General features: G+C 37.5%; 1 protein-coding gene across 6 annotated transcripts in view; it reads left to right on the forward strand.

Moving 5' to 3' along the window:
* TASOR2 (transcription activation suppressor family member 2) overlaps positions 1-15,512 on the forward strand; it is a 69,394-nt gene that overhangs the window by 17,985 nt on the left and 35,897 nt on the right. For 5 of the 6 annotated variants that reach the window (XM_040967937.1, XM_040967939.1, XM_040967935.1 and 2 more), the window contains 9 exons: positions 83-178; positions 1,543-1,615; positions 2,707-2,798; positions 6,696-6,833; positions 6,972-7,096; positions 7,180-7,199; positions 7,285-7,384; positions 10,088-10,188; positions 10,801-10,904. In XM_040967937.1, the coding sequence (XP_040823871.1) occupies positions 83-178; positions 1,543-1,615; positions 2,707-2,798; positions 6,696-6,833; positions 6,972-7,096; positions 7,180-7,199; positions 7,285-7,384; positions 10,088-10,188; positions 10,801-10,904 (849 nt within the window). The remainder of the gene's footprint in view (positions 1-82; positions 179-1,542; positions 1,616-2,706; positions 2,799-6,695; positions 6,834-6,971; positions 7,097-7,179; positions 7,200-7,284; positions 7,385-10,087; positions 10,189-10,800; positions 10,905-15,512) is intronic. The other variant, XM_040967938.1, reaches the window with a different exon arrangement.

Genomic DNA, 15,512 nt, shown 5'->3' on the forward strand with positions numbered 1-15,512 from the left:
GTAAGAATTCATTATATGCTTAAATATTTCATTTACAAGAGAAAATATCAAGTTTATAGCATTTTGTTCTTTCCTTATACAGTACAAAAATTTTTATCAACAAAAAAAAGCAAGTAACTATACTTTGGAAGAACTAAGTGAAACTTACGGGTTTCTTCTATTTGAAACTGAAAATCAGGTAAGGGAAAATTTATTCTGTGTTACTAATGAACAAAACCAGTTGCATCATTAGTCTTAAATACTAATATCCGACTTCTCTATAAAGAGTGCCTTTTACTTTTTGTTATTTAGTTTCATAGTAGTAAAAAATGAAAACGAAAGCCGATCATAGTAAAGATTGATTTTTTTTTATAACTTCATGATTTTTCTTTTATTTTAATATGCTTGTAAATTTGTGATAAGATTTGTGTTAAGATTTCTTTAGTGGCAGTAAAGCTTTAATGAAGTGGATGGACTTATCTATTCTGGATCATTGTTGCATATATAACTTTTTGTTTCCTATAAAGGATTTCCTAGTTTAAATAGTATGATTTTGGAGTTGATTTTAGAGTATGGTTTTCAATGTAGTTAATTTGAATTGTTTCATGTTTGTCTTTAAGGTTGATCATCTTTATTATTGCTTGTATTTAAATTGTGGGAGAAAGAGATTACTGTATAGTATGTCCCCCAAAATGCTTCCTAAATATAATTTGAATAATATCAGATTATCATCAAAGCTGAAAATAATTCAGAGAGAATACATAGGCTGGGTTAATAATTTATAAAGAATTACTAAAAAATTATAAATAATACATGAAATGGGTTAATAATTTGTAAAGAAGCTCTGGGCCAGCATTGTGGCACAGAGAATTGGCCACCAGCTGTGATGCTGACATTCTGTATGAGTAATAATTTGAGTCCTGGGTGCTCCACTTCTGGTCTAGCTTCCTGCTGTACACCTGGGAAAGCAGTGGAAGATGGCCCCGATGCTTGGGTCCCTGCTACCTAAGTGGGAGGCACAGATGAAATTCCAGGATCTTGGCTCAGCATGGTCATTTGGGGAGTGGGCCAGCTGAATAGAGGAGTTCTATTTGCTCTGTCTCTCTCTCTCTCTGTGACTTCACCTTTTAGGCAGTTATATCTCTGTCTGTCTAAAGAATTGCCTTTCATTTAAATTATATTTATATATGCAAAGAATTTTGTAAAATGCAGAAATAGCATGGATTAGCTTAGAGAATAAAAATATGCTATGGATTCATACTTGATGACATTGGATATAAGACATTTTCAGATTTAGTGGTTCTGAAGCTGTAACTGAGCAAGAAATATTCAAGAGGATTCACATGTGATCTTGTTTAGTTTGGCTTTACAGGTAATATTTTTATTCATAGAAATTATATTTTATAGAAAACTTTAGACAATTAAAACTTGATTGTTACATAGGCTTGCTTTCTGCCATGAATACATGGAGTGAATGTTTTATTTTAAAGCAATGTATTATAGCATTATTTCATGGTGCCCCTAAAGACCAATAACAAACAATCTAGTGTCTTTTGTTTGAAGGCAAAGTTGGTGTGTCAGCGTGGACTCTGTGTTGGTAACAGCTCTATTACCACTCTGGGTGACCCGTCTAAAGGTAAGTCTGTAAGATGAAATGAGAATTAGCTAATTTCATAAGACATTGGTAGTAATAGCCAGTTTTACTCATGTCAGTGTGTAATTTTTAGCATCTGAACTAACATGAGTTTTGAGTCTAAAACTTAGAGAATCTTTTTTTTTTAAAGATTTATTTTATTATTTTTTATTGGAAAGGCAGATATACAGAGAGGAAGATCTTCCGTCTGATGATTCACTCCCCAAGTGAGCGCAACGGCCGATGCTATGCCGATCCGAAGCCAGGAGCCTCTTCTGGGTCTCCCACGTGGGTGCAGGGTCCCAAAGCTTTGGACCGTCCTTGGCTGCTTTCCCAGGCCACAGGCAGAGAGCTGGATGGGAAGCAGGGCCGCGGGGATTAGAACCGGCGCCCATATGGCAAGGCGAGGGCCTTAACCACTGCGCCACTGTGCCGGGCCCGCCTGGATAACTTTTTAACCCAGGACTTCAGTAAATGTCCACACATTGATTATTCCTTCTCAGTATGTCAGTGCTTTTTCAACTCATTGTCCTCTAGACTCCGTAAGGGGGAATATCTGTGAAAGCCTTATGTTCTTTTCTCTCACTAATACCACTGTTGTCTTGTTACGGCCCTCCTCTGCTAATTGATCTTGATTCTTTCTCCTCTGCTGCTTATTTGGTGGTACTCTGCTGCATACAGAATAAAAGTCTTCATATATTTATCAAGTTTTGCAAAAAGATCTTTACTATCCACTTTCAGTCTTGCTTTCCACTCACTTCCTGCTCCCAATACTGGCTGAAGTCCTAAAAGAAGTGTGATCCTTTAGGCTTCCATATATTTGTTTATTCTCTACTTGGGATTTCATTTCTGTCTCTTTCTAAACAACTCATAGTGTCCAGACATTTAATTATTTTATTTCTGTGTTCTTACAGTTCTTCATAAATGAATTACTATTTAGTAATTTAGTATTTAGTAATACTTGTTTCCATTTGTGTGTGCACTTAGGCGCAATATAGACTTGACAAATGTTTAGTCAAAGTAGTTCCATTTTTTAATTGTTTCTGTGTAGTATTTTTAAAATGTAAATTAATCTGTTTTTTATACTTTTATAGGTGTATATGTTTCCAAACACTCAGACTGTCTTCATCCAAGACCCTGGTATCATGGAAAATCTGGTTATATTGTAATCTTTAATCTAATTAAGGTAAAACCTAGGTGTGCTTTTATGTAAGTTTCTTACAAAATTTGAAGATTATCTACCTATGATATCATTCATAGATCGCTAGCTAGGTAGGATCACTGCCAACGATGGCTATACTAATGCAGGGTAAACAAAAAAATTTTCTTTTAAAAATAAAATTCAGAGCCAAAGTTGTATCAGTGAGCTTAGCAGCCATCTGCAATTGCAGTATCCAATTTGGAGTGCTGATTTTAGTCCTGACTGCTCTGCTTTTGATCCAATTCCTTGCTAATGTACCTAGGAAAAGCAGCGGAAGGTGGCACAGGTACTAGGGCCCCTGGAACCCATCTGAGAGTGGAGTTCCTGGCTCCTGATGTTAGCATGGCCTAACCCTTCCTATTGTGGCCATCTGGGAGAGTGAACCAGAGGACAAAAGAGTCCTCTGTGTGTCTGTTTCTCTTTCAGCCTTTCAAATAAAACACAATTTTTGAAAATACCTGCTGTCTTCTTGGCTGGGACATTGGCTCAACTGGCTAATCCTCTGCCTCCAAGCATCAGCATCCCTTATGGGCCCTGGGTTCATGTGTCCTGGCTGTTCCAGTTCGGATCCAGTTCTCTGCTTGTGGCCTGGGAAAGCAGCCGAGGTTAGGCCAACTCATTGGGATCTTGCATTCATGTGGGAGACTCAAAGGTGGCTCTCAGCTCAGCTCTGGCCATTTGGGAAGTGAACTAGTGGATGGAAGATCTTTCTGTTTCTCCTTCTCTGTAAATCTGCTTTTCCAATAAAAAAAATCAAAAAAAAAAAAAAAAGAAAGGAAATATCTGATGTCTTCAGAAAAGATGACTTTGCAAGACAGAAAGAAAACATTTAAATGAAAATACTTTTAGTATCTTCAAGTAAAAAAAATACATATATATGTATATATATATTTTTTTCAAATAACCTGTTAAGTGAACAAAGGACTTTCTTGTTTGGTTTGTTTTAAGATGTATTTCTGCTTCCCAAAACGTTAGCAGGAAGCTCAGTTGGAAGCAGAGCACCAACTCCTCAAACCAGGAACCAGTATGGATTGAAGGCATCCTTAATAGAGGCTTAGCTTGCTGTACCACAACTCCCACCCCTTTTAGTTTATTTTTACTGATTTGGAAAATCATTTCCATCACTGATTCACACTCAAAATGGCTGAAACTGCTAGGGTTGGACCCAGCCAAAGCCAGAAGTCCAGAACTTGATCTGGGTCTCAGAAGTGGGTGACAGGAACCCAAGAACTTGAGCCATCATTTGCTGCCTGTAGTGCATATGGTCAGGAAGCAAGATGAGAAGCATGGGCGAGGGCGAGGTGGAGAACTCCACTCTAGGTTCTCTGATGTGGTTTGGGTATGACTGCTGCCTGCCTGCCTAAGAACCATATATAAGCATAAAATAATGGAAAACAAGTATATATTCATAAAATATGATTACAGTTGTAAAGCATGAATTTAGAAAGCATTTTGTCTGGTTTACCTGTCATAATAAGAAGCTTTTATTTTCCTTTTTTTGTGTGAACATAAGATTCTGTTCTGAGCTTTATGTGGCACCTAGAACTGATGATCTCACAAATTCATTTTTTTTTGAAGATTTATTTATTTTTATTGCAAAATCAAACCTATGGAGAGGAGGAAAGACAGAGATCTTCTGTCCAATGATTCACTCCCCAAGTGACTGCAATGGCCTGAGCTAATCTGATCTGAAGCCAGGAGCCAGGAGCCTCTTCTAGGTCTCCCACGTGGGTGCAGGGTCCCAAGGCTTCCAGTCATTCTCTACTGCTTTCCCAGGCCACAAGCCAGGAGCTGGATTAGAACTAGAGCCCAATGGGATCCCAGGGTACATTCAAGGCGAGGACTTTATGCAATAGGCCACCACGCTGGGCCCCTCACAAATTCTTAAATTTCTTAAATACTGCAGTTTAAGTAAAATGTGCCAACAAGAATCAATGATTGGAGCGTGGGCATTTTGAAAATGTTTCTGTGATCTTGTTTTTTGTTTGTATTAGATTTTTTTAGTATCTCAAGGTATTTGGTAATAAACCCAATACTTTTCTTTTCCTTCTTTATTTCTCCTTAATTTTTTAGAGTTCCCTCAGAACTAGAGACAGGGACTGGCATTGTGTAATAGTGGGTAGAATTACGTCTGCAATATGCCATCCCATGTGGGTGCCAATTTGAGTCTCAGCTGCTCCATTTCCAATCTAAGTCCCTGCTTGTGACCTGGGAAAGTAATTGAGGATGGCCCAACTCTTTGGTCCCCTTGAAGTTATGGGGAGACCCAGAAGAAGCTCCTGGTTCCTGGTTCCTGGCTCCTGGCTCTGGGCTGCCCAGCCCTGACTGGGCTTTGAGGAGCCCTTTGAGGAATAGACCAGCAGAACCAACATAATTTCTCTCTCTCTCACTCTCTGTTTGTAACTCTGCCTTTCAAATAAAATAAATCTTTCAAACAGTATTTTGAAAGAACTGGAAGGAAAGTAACATTGCTCTGAAATATACTCACTGCTTTTCCTTACTTCAACTTTGATAATAAAGTTGAACTACAAAACTATTCCTGCCAAGGCAGATAAGCTTGATTTTGTTTTTATTTTGATTAGGATGTACCTCAGCCTTTGTTGATTGATAAGCTACCCTTTTGATTGGAGATTGATATTCAGATTTTTATTTGTGCAATCCAGTCTTCTTTATTTCACAAAGTTGAGCCTTTGGTCAGTGCCAGTGTGTGAATCCTGACTCTAAATAGTGCTGTTTTTGTTCCTTAGCTTTTCATGTTGCATTTGGAAGTCTATAAATGAATATTTTTTACAACTGTCAAAAAAAATTAAGTAATTACATTATAAAAATCAAAATTGCCTATAATTCCATACCTCACTGTTGTATATGTATTATATATTTTACATATTTTTTCTTTTTCATATGTGTTATATACATATTATTTATATATACATTTAAAAGATAGAAAGCAGAGTTATGGAGAGGGGGAGAAACACAGATCTTCCATTTGATAATTTACTCACCAAATGGCCTCAGTGGCTGGAGTTGAACCGGTCTAAAGGCAGGAGTCAGGAGCTTTTCCTGGTTTTGCATTTGGTGCAAGAACCAAAAGATTCTTCTTCTGTTTCCTCAAGCACATTATCAAGGAGCTGGATGAGAAGTGGAGCAGCCAGGACTAAAACCACTGTTAGTGTAGAATTGCCAGCATTGCAGACAGTGGCTTTAGCCATGATGTCACAGTGCTGGCTCCCATATTGATACTTTAACCTCTAAATACAGTTTCTAGTCTTAGATGCTAATTCTTTAGTGTTTCATTATAAATATTTCTTAGTATCATGGTATTCAGAACAACTTTTTAAATAATTGTGCCATGTTACCATATGGTAAATGACTTTTTCCTTTTTAGGAGACTTGTAATCCTTACTGATTTAATGGACCCTGCCATAATAAAAGGATCTTGGACTATAGCTAAAATTGATAATATTCAGTTTAGAAACTTATTTTTTGAAATTTTAGATGTTGTTGTCTTTTATGTTCACTGAAGAACCAATTCAATGAGTGTTGCGTAAAAGTTAGTGGGCTACATGATTTTCTCTCAAGTGGTTTTCTTATGTTTGGAGTGAGTCATATGTTCTTTGATAGTGTATAAAACAGACACGTTTCTCGGTAAGATGCCAAGACAGGATTTTTAAGTATAATTTTAGGGAGTTCATGAATAATTAAACTGCTCTTGTCCTTAAGATGTTTGTTTTTGCAGAAAGCATAGCTTACTGGTAGTAAAAGTACATCCACGTCTGTTACAGCCTACTGTTTTCTTCTCTTTTTCCCTATTTTAAATGAATCCTAGAGTGAAAGTTACTGCTGTTTAAAGATATCTAATTGTTCCTCATTCTTTCATTCTAGGGAAGAATCAAGTGCGTGTCTGAGAATTATACAACTAATTATACTCAGCCATCTTTTGGCTATGATTGCCATGTGGCTGCAGATGCAAACAAGGTTTCTCCTAAGACGAGTCATTTTCGTGCCTTTAAACTGAGTCAGGTATGACCGCCTTTCCTGAGACCCAAGCTGTATTTCTGAATCTGATGTGTTAATTTTTAGGACTCAGTTGGTTGAGACTGAACTTGATTCATATGCATTTCCATTGTGCTACCCTAATACCTACTTTTCTTCTTTCAGTATTACCTCTATGAAATTTCAGGAAACACTGTTACTGAGCGACCCAGGCAGCTCTGTCCTTATGTAATTGTAGCTTTTAACTACAGGGAACCTAAGAAGATGGCAGCATCAATTTATAAAAGCATGTAAGTAATTATGTGCATACTTGGTTTTACTGGACTGGTTTTTTTTAAATACTAAAAAAAAATCAATCTTTTTCTTTTTCTAGACATGAACTTGCTGAAAATGGTAAGAGATTATTTTCATTTATTCTCTTGTATTTAGAGAAAATATTCACTCATAAATAATAATTTTTCACTCTCATTTCTTAAAGTTCTTGTCCCTCCATGGAAAGGGAAATTAATTATTGGAGGTTATGTGCTATGTGATATAACACTGTGGTCCACTTACGGTACAGCTGTTCCAACTCAGCTGTAAGTATTACATTTTGTGTTCTTTACCCTACCAGCTTGTACTAAAAAAAAATGCTTTGGAAATTCTTACTGTGGAGTCTAAATGAATAACTGTGAAGTGCTGGAACTGTACTCGGGTTTACATTAGGTCTCATTTGGTAGCTGGACAGAGCACAGGGACCTGACACAGAAGGCCTGACACAGAGGTGAATAATCTCTGGATCAATTAATTGAAAGTAGTGGCTTCCTTTTCCCCCACAAAAGGAATCATATTTACTTGTGTTACAGATACATCAAATTATAGCCACTTCATCATGTTAACTGAGTAATGTAATTTACAATTCCTGATTTTTTTTTAAGATTGATTTATTTTTGTTTGGAAGGCAAATTTACAGAGAGGAAGAGGCACTGAGACAGATCTTCCAGCTGCTGATTGACTCCCCAGATAGCTGCAACAACTAGATCTGGGTTGATCCAAACCTAGGAGCTAGGAGCTTCTTCCAGGGCTCCAGCGTGCACGAAGGGTCTGAGTTTGAGCCATCCTCAGCGGATATGCCCCCATATGCATGCCGTATTAGAATGTCTCGGCTCCATACTCAGCTCCAGCTCCAGACTTTAATCCTCTGATAATATCAACTCTGGGGCTTGGCACATGCAGTGGGCTAGTGGCTAAAGTTCTCGCCTTGCACATGCTGGATATCATATGGGTGCTAATCCTGGGGGTCCCGCTTCCCATCCTGCTCCCTGCTTGTGGCCTAGGAAAGCAGTAGAGAATGGTCCAAATCCTTGGTACCCTGCATCCGCATGGGAGACCCAGAAGAAACTGGGCTCCTGGCTTCAGATGGGCTCAACTGCAGCTGTTGGGGCCACTTGGGGAATGAATCGGTAGACGGAAGATCTTCCTCTCTGTTTTCCCCCTCTCTGTGTATCTGTCTTTCTAACAGCAGCAACAACAACAAAATTAAATAAAAAATAAAAACAAAACAAGCTCTGGGAGGCAGTGATAATGGCTTATGTATCCAAGTTTTTGCACCACATTGACAACCTGGGTTAAATTTTTGGCTTCTAGCTTCAGCCTGGCCTAAGCTCTGTGATTGCAGGCAATTGGAAAAGTGAATCAGCAGGTTTGCTTGCTCACTTTCCCTCCTTTATCACCTGCCTTTCCTTCCTTCCTCCCTCCCTGTTCACATAACTCCTCTTTTTTCATTCCTTTCATTCACTGCCTCTCCCACTTTGTCTCTTCTCTCCCCAGTCCCATCTCATTTCCCTCTCTCTCCTTAAATACATACATAGGAAGACTGGCAGGATTAGAGAATCAGCATCTGACAATAACATAAATCGACTAGTGGATGCTAAAAATAGTAGGTAAAAGTTTAAGTTTTTGTATACCTTGCTAGATCTCTGTGTAACTTGTTCACTTATCACAAAGGGAAAAGTAGGGGAGAAGACAAGTCAGATACCAATTTAATTACTTGGTTAAGTTGTTGCTGTTATGGAATTGGTTTCATGTGCTTTCTTGTGTGACACAGAATGACACACAGAGAGTAATCACTTCTTTTGTTACTCCTGCCACTCTAATGAGGAAGAAACAGTAGACCTACATAGACTGAGGGGTACGAAATGGTCTCTGTCCTTCAAAATGCCCAAGTCATTGAGATTTTCAAAAGAAAGACTAAGAAACTGTTCCATGAATAAATAGAACACAATGCATTATGTTGTGTATATTTGCCTGTGTGTTGAAGGTTTTTTTTCTTTTTTGCTATGAAAGACTTCAATGAGATGGTTGCCAAGCCTTAAATTTGGTATAGGCTGAGTGTTAATATCATTGTAAATTTCCTTGTTAATTGTTTTGTGATTTTACAAGAAAATTTTGTTTTTAAAGGAATCACAAGTATTGGGTGTAAAAAAAATTAGGCTTGCATCTCACTCAAAGGTTCATAAAAAATTGTGTATATGATTGTAAAAAAACAATCACAAAGCAAATGCTGTGCAGTATTATGTTGATATTTATGAAAGAGCATAAAAAATTGTGTTGCCCCAAAAAGTTGATGGAAAATTGAAATAAAAGACAAGTGAAGACGTAGGCATTTAGCCTACGCGTAAAGATGCTGTTTGGAATGTATGTATCCCATACTGAAATTCCTAAGTTCACGTCCCCACTCCAGCTTCTTGCTAATGAATTTCCAGGAAGGCAGCAGGTGATGATTCAAGTTGTTGTGTGCCTGCTACCAACATGGAGACCCAGATGAAGTGCCCAAGTCCTTCTTGAGCCTGGAGCAGCCGTGGCTGCTAGCTAACTTGGCCTGAAATCTTCTATGGAGTGTACCACTGAGTGAGAGATACCACTCAGTCTGGCTCTCTGTGACACTCTCGCACACAAATAAGTAAAATATAGAAGTTTCCAAAAAGGAAAACAAATATACTTTGGTGTAAAAAAATTTTGAAATCCATGCATAGCTTTTTCAGAGTATGCATTTTCCATGAACTTTTCAGTGGTCCTGTGTAAAGATTTCTTGCCACTTCTAATATTGTAGGTATAGCAAAAATGCAGTTGTTCCAAAAAAGTGAACATATTTGCAAACCATGGTCCATAGGTCATATATTTCAACATCTGAAATGTTTATAAATATGGGATTATTATGTTTTGTATTACATTTTTGTTAGAAAATGAAAAATTGTGGAGATGTGTGTTTTCCAATATTTATTCCATGATTTTTTTTTTAGACCACAGGAATTAGATTTTAAGTATGTGATGAAAGTGTCTTCTCTGAAAAAAAGACTCCCACAAGCTGCTTTTAAAAAAGAGAATTACTTGATGCAGAAAGGTCTGTTTCGTTGAGATGTAATGGCACAGTGCATGTCCTTTTCTTTGTTCCAGTTATCTTTCATTCTACCTCCAACTATATGTACAATCCTTTTTCTTAATATGTGATTCTTAAAAGGACTTTTTGTGAAAATTCTACAGTTACTGTGTTCTTATGTTCCTTGGAAATTGAAAGATGGTTTATATAAAATGACAGAAACTAGTTCCACTGTAGAATACTGAGGAAATTAAACAGATATTAAAATATTAGAAACTCATTCTTCTCAAGGAAAACAGTTTTTATTTATGGACTTCTGAATTCATTAAAAAAAAAAGGTAGAAAACCGAGTGCCCTTTCAGGTTAATTCTTAGAACCTGAAATGTGTTTTGTTTAAATAGTATTAAAATGTCATGTGAATCCTATTCAAGTATCAGTATGACAACATTATTTTGAAATAATTATTTCTGTAACTTTTCATTAAGAAGTTTTATAAAAAGAAATTAAATTGTAAATTTTTTTTTACCTTTTTGTGGTAGTCCTCTTTTAATTTTTGTAACATAAAGTCAGTAGGTGAACTATGAAAGCAGTGACTTTTAAAAATAAGAAATTTCTGTTTTGTTTTTTTATTTACAGTCTACTGCCAAGATTTATGCTTCAGTTTGTATGAGGCAAAGCTATCAAACAGACAAGGGGAAAAAATAGATGAACTAATAGAACACATTAAAAATAAACAGTTGGTAAGAATTATTTTAAAATATAATTAATTGAAATATTGATTTCTAAATATTTGTTGGCAGTGCTTCAATTGAGTTACCATAGGTTGTTAACTTTTGTTATATAATATTTACTAACATTTTTATCTCCTTTTTAAAAAAAATACTTTGGAAGAGAAAAGCAGTGGCCGACTCTGGGCCAGTCCAAATCTGGGACCCAGGAGCTTCTTCAGGTTTCCCGCGTGTGGTAGGGGCTGCACACTTGGACCAGCTTCAGCTTTGTTCAGTCCATTAGTAGGGAGCTGGATCATAGCAGCCAGGACACAAACTGGTGCCCACAAGGGAAGCCAGAATTGTCTTTTACCTGCTATGCCACAAAATTGGTCTCTCCTTCATTTGTGTGTGTGTGTGTGTGATTACTCAGTATATCCTCCTGACTATAAACACAGAGATGGTTTTTCTCAAAGTTTTTGTTACTTTGGGGTTTTGATAGAGGAATTGAGTAGATCTCTAGTGTTCATGTGTTAAAGTATTACTTGTAAGATACTTCTTTTAACCTATAGTAAAATCCATAGGGATGTAAGTTGCTGCTTTTGCGGTGTCCATAGAAGTAAGATTCTATTGAGAAAAGTATACGTTCCAGAATGTTCTCTATTATGTTAACCTGTGTTTCAGAAGCATGAGGAAAAGGAAAAACATTTGAACTGAATATCATCCTGACTTTATAGTGAATAATTCTTATCACAAAGGAAGAGCTGGAAATGTTGTACAGTGAGCAAACAAACTAAGCTGTTTAGTAACACGACTGTCTATCCCTTCAGATAGTAAAAAATAAAGTGATAATAATTAAGATACCTTGAGTTGCAAATGGTTTAAGTAATGATTTAATAGGCTTAGTTTTTCATTCTGGGTGGTAAGACGAGTTCAAGAGCTTTTTTTGGTCACTATTTTCTCCTTCACCTTTATTATCCTGCATGTGGTAGTCTTGAAGTGAGGCTGTTAATCAAGGCCACATACTTCCATTTCTAATTGGAGAGGGAGGAAAGAAATGGACCACTCCTCCAAACCATCATTTTAGTCTAATTTACGTAGTCTGCACATCCCTCAGCTAAGTAAATTGAAAGGGGCATGAAATGACACGGATTTGCAGAAACTATTCAAAACTGACCTTCTGGAAATGGGTATCAAGTTAGTCCTGCTTAGTGTACAATGGTCCTGACAGTCAAGCTATTTCTGCAGTTTAGAATGGGAAAACTAGGCAGTGTCTCTTGTAGGATGGCATTTTAAAATTTTTATTTTTATTTTATTTTTATTCCTTTGAATTATCATAGTCCTGTTTTCTTTTGAAATTAGGAAGAAATAAGTCTGGAAATATTTTCAGAAAATGCAAATGGTAAAGGAACTGCTTATGAGTCTTTATGATTGTAAAAAATAATCGGCTTAATGGTGGTGGTTTTTCTTTGAATCCTGTTCATCAGTAACAGTTACTAATAGAAATTGCGTGTCATTTATTCATTTATTATTCTTTGTTTTTGTCTTGATGTTTCTTTCCTTTTTTTTTTTTTTAATTAATTACATTGCATTATGTGCCACAGCTTCATAGGCTGTGGGATTCCCCTAACCCCTCCCCGTGTTTCTTTTTTTCTTTCCTTTTTTTTTTTTTTTTTAATTAATTGCATTGCATTATGTGACACAGTTTCATAGGCTCTGGGATTCGCCCAACCCCTCCCCATGGCCTCCCTCTCCCCCCCCCAGGGTGGATTCCTCCACCTTGTTGCAGTATTGTAGTTAAAATTCAGTCAAGATTCTTTCATTGCAAGCATTTACCAAGTATAGAGTCCAGCATCTTATTATCCTGATCAATTCATCGGTTTCTTGGGGGAGACCATCTCTGGTCTGAAGGTAGAGCTGGCAGAATATCATTCTGATCAATTAAAAGCCCCAACATAACATCAACAACAATTTACAACATTATGGAATTAATTGAAAAGGTATTGAGTGATCAGTATGTTAGGAAATGCAAGTTCTTAATCATATCCTGTGACTTCTTCATTGACATTTCAATTTTAGTTTATATACAACCAACTTCTATACACCTTAAAATGACTATATGATACTATTCAGCTGCCTTGTGTCTTTTATCATTTTAGTATTTAGCAGTTTACAGTGTTGAAGTATAATTTTGCTGAACCTGACAGTTTTAGGATAGTCTAAACTGGCTTATAACTCTGGCAAGGCATATGCCAACAGTTTAGGTGCAGAACAGTTTTAGGAAGGGTGTGCAGAGAAATCTTCAATACCCTAGTGAGGAGTAACTAATCATTTGTGTCCTACCTAGTAAGGTATATGTGAATCCACACTGACCGTTCCCCGTCTGAGTCTAAACTTTTCTTGTTCTCTATCTATTCTAGTTTTTTGTTTATTTGTTTGTTTTGAGGGGGTTCTGGAGTGATCCTGATGGTCATTGCAAGAGAGGGTGGGGACCCAAAGTTGGAACCAAGCAAGGACCAGGGAAAGCTCCTCTCCCTAGTCCTGAGGAAGTTTACTGTTCTTCTGTTTCTGCGGACCACTTAGGGCTCCTGCTGTTGTTCCGAAGACCTTGGATCCTGCAAGGAAGGATTTGGGCTTCTTCCATCCCATGTGGTAGATCCAAATGGGGTGGATGACCTCAGAATTCTCGGCCTCTGAAGGCACTCCAATTCCCCGTGGTCTCCTTGGCAGTTGGGATGTAGTCCTTGTTGCCCAATAGTCCTTGGTGAGGATCTGGGAGTCTTCAGGTTTGGGATACAAACCTCCTCCTGTCCACCTGCTCCACTCTGGGGTCCCCACCTTGCTCTATGCGTATGACCTCCTGTTAAGAGGTTGTCAGGATCACTGTTCATTCCCCGCCCGTATGTTTTTGTAGTTTTACTATTGTCTAATGCTGATTCGAGTCTGTTGTCGAGTTACCAGTTATGTTCCTGATAGGTTATACTTCCTCACACATTCTAAGAAGATGGAAGATTTCTCTGCTCTCCCGCCCCCTTTCTGAGTAGCTTAGGGTCTTAAAAGTATATTAGGTTTTACATTTCTTTGATGTAGATCATAAGCAGTCTGACTCACATTGACTGTACGTTCATTGGTTACATCACAATATCTTATTGCATGAGATACAGGCTGTTTGGGTTGGAATAATATTACAATTTACAGGTACTACTTTTCAGATTGACATATTTCATCTTAAATTAAGGCAAACATGTGGTATCTTAACCTTTTTGGGGTTGGCTCATTTCCGTTAGCATGATGGTATCTAGTTGGGCCCATTTGGCCACAAAAAAACAACATTTTGTTTTTTTTAATAGCTGAGTAGCAGTCCATGGAGTAAATGAACCATAACTTTCTTATCCAGTCTTCTGTTGATGGGCATTTCAGTTACTTCCATGTTTTTGTAACTATTGATTGTGCTCCTATGAACATAGGGGTGCATGTTGGCTTCTCGTGTAACAGGTGTTTTGGATATATTCCTAGGAGTGCTATTGCTGGATCATATGGTATGCAAATTTTCAGTTGTTTGAGTGTCTCCATACTGATTTCCATAGAAGCTGTACCAGCCTGCAGTCCCACCAGCAGTGGAGTAGGTAGGGTTCCCTTTGCCCCACGTCCTCGCCAGCAAGTGTTGTTGTTGGTTTTTGTATATGAGCCATCCTTATTGGCGTTAGGTGGTACCTCATTGTTGTCTTAATTTGGATTTACCTTATTGCCAGGGAACTTGAGCATTTTTTCATATGTTTGTTTGCCATTTGGGTTTATTCCTTTGTGAAATGTCTGCTCATTTCTTGAGTGGTTTGTTTGTTTTGGTGTTTTGGTTGTTCTGGAGATATTTGTATATTCTGGAGATTAGTCCGCTTCTGTGTAGTGTGCAAAGATCTTCTCCCATTCTGTGGGTTGCCTTTTTACTTTGTTGATTGTTTCCCTTGCTGAACAGAGCTTCTTAGCTTGATGTAGTCCCATTTGTTTATTTTGGTCTGGATTGCTATTGCTTTTGGTGTCCTTTTTAGGAAGTCAGGGCCTATACCTAGATCTTGCAGGGTGTTTCCAACATTTTCTAACATAAGTTTGAAGGTTTCTGGATGTAGGTTTAGGTCTTTTATCCATGTAGATTTGATCCTAGTGTATGGTAAAATGTGTGGGTCTATTTTGTTGTTTCTGTAGGCTGTTAACCAGTTGTCCCAACAGCATTTATTGAAGGTACCTTCCCATTTGCTTGGATTGTCTTTTGTCTTTTTGTCAGAAATTATTTGGCGGTATCTCTGTGGGTTCCCTTCTGTTGTTTCTGTTCTGCTCCATTGATCCTCCTCTCTATCTTTGTGCCAGTACCAAGCTGTTTTGATAACCACTGCCCTATTATATGTCCAGAGGTCTGGGATTGTGATTCCCCCTGTTAACTTCCTATTCTTCAGGATGGTTCTAGCTATTCGTGGTTTTTTGTGTTTCCATATGAACCTTTGTATCATTTTGTTCTAGTTCAATGAAGAATGTTTTGGGTATTTGATTGGGATTGCGTTGAATGTATATATTGCTTTTGGTAGTATAGACATTTTAATGATACTGATTTGACCTATCCAGGAGCTTGGGATATGTTCTCCATATTTT

The sequence above is a fragment of the Ochotona curzoniae genome, unplaced genomic scaffold (genome assembly GCF_017591425.1).
Source record: "Ochotona curzoniae isolate NIBS_2020 unplaced genomic scaffold, NIBS_Ocur_1.0 scaffold_4683, whole genome shotgun sequence".
Lineage (NCBI taxonomy): Eukaryota > Metazoa > Chordata > Mammalia > Lagomorpha > Ochotonidae > Ochotona > Ochotona curzoniae.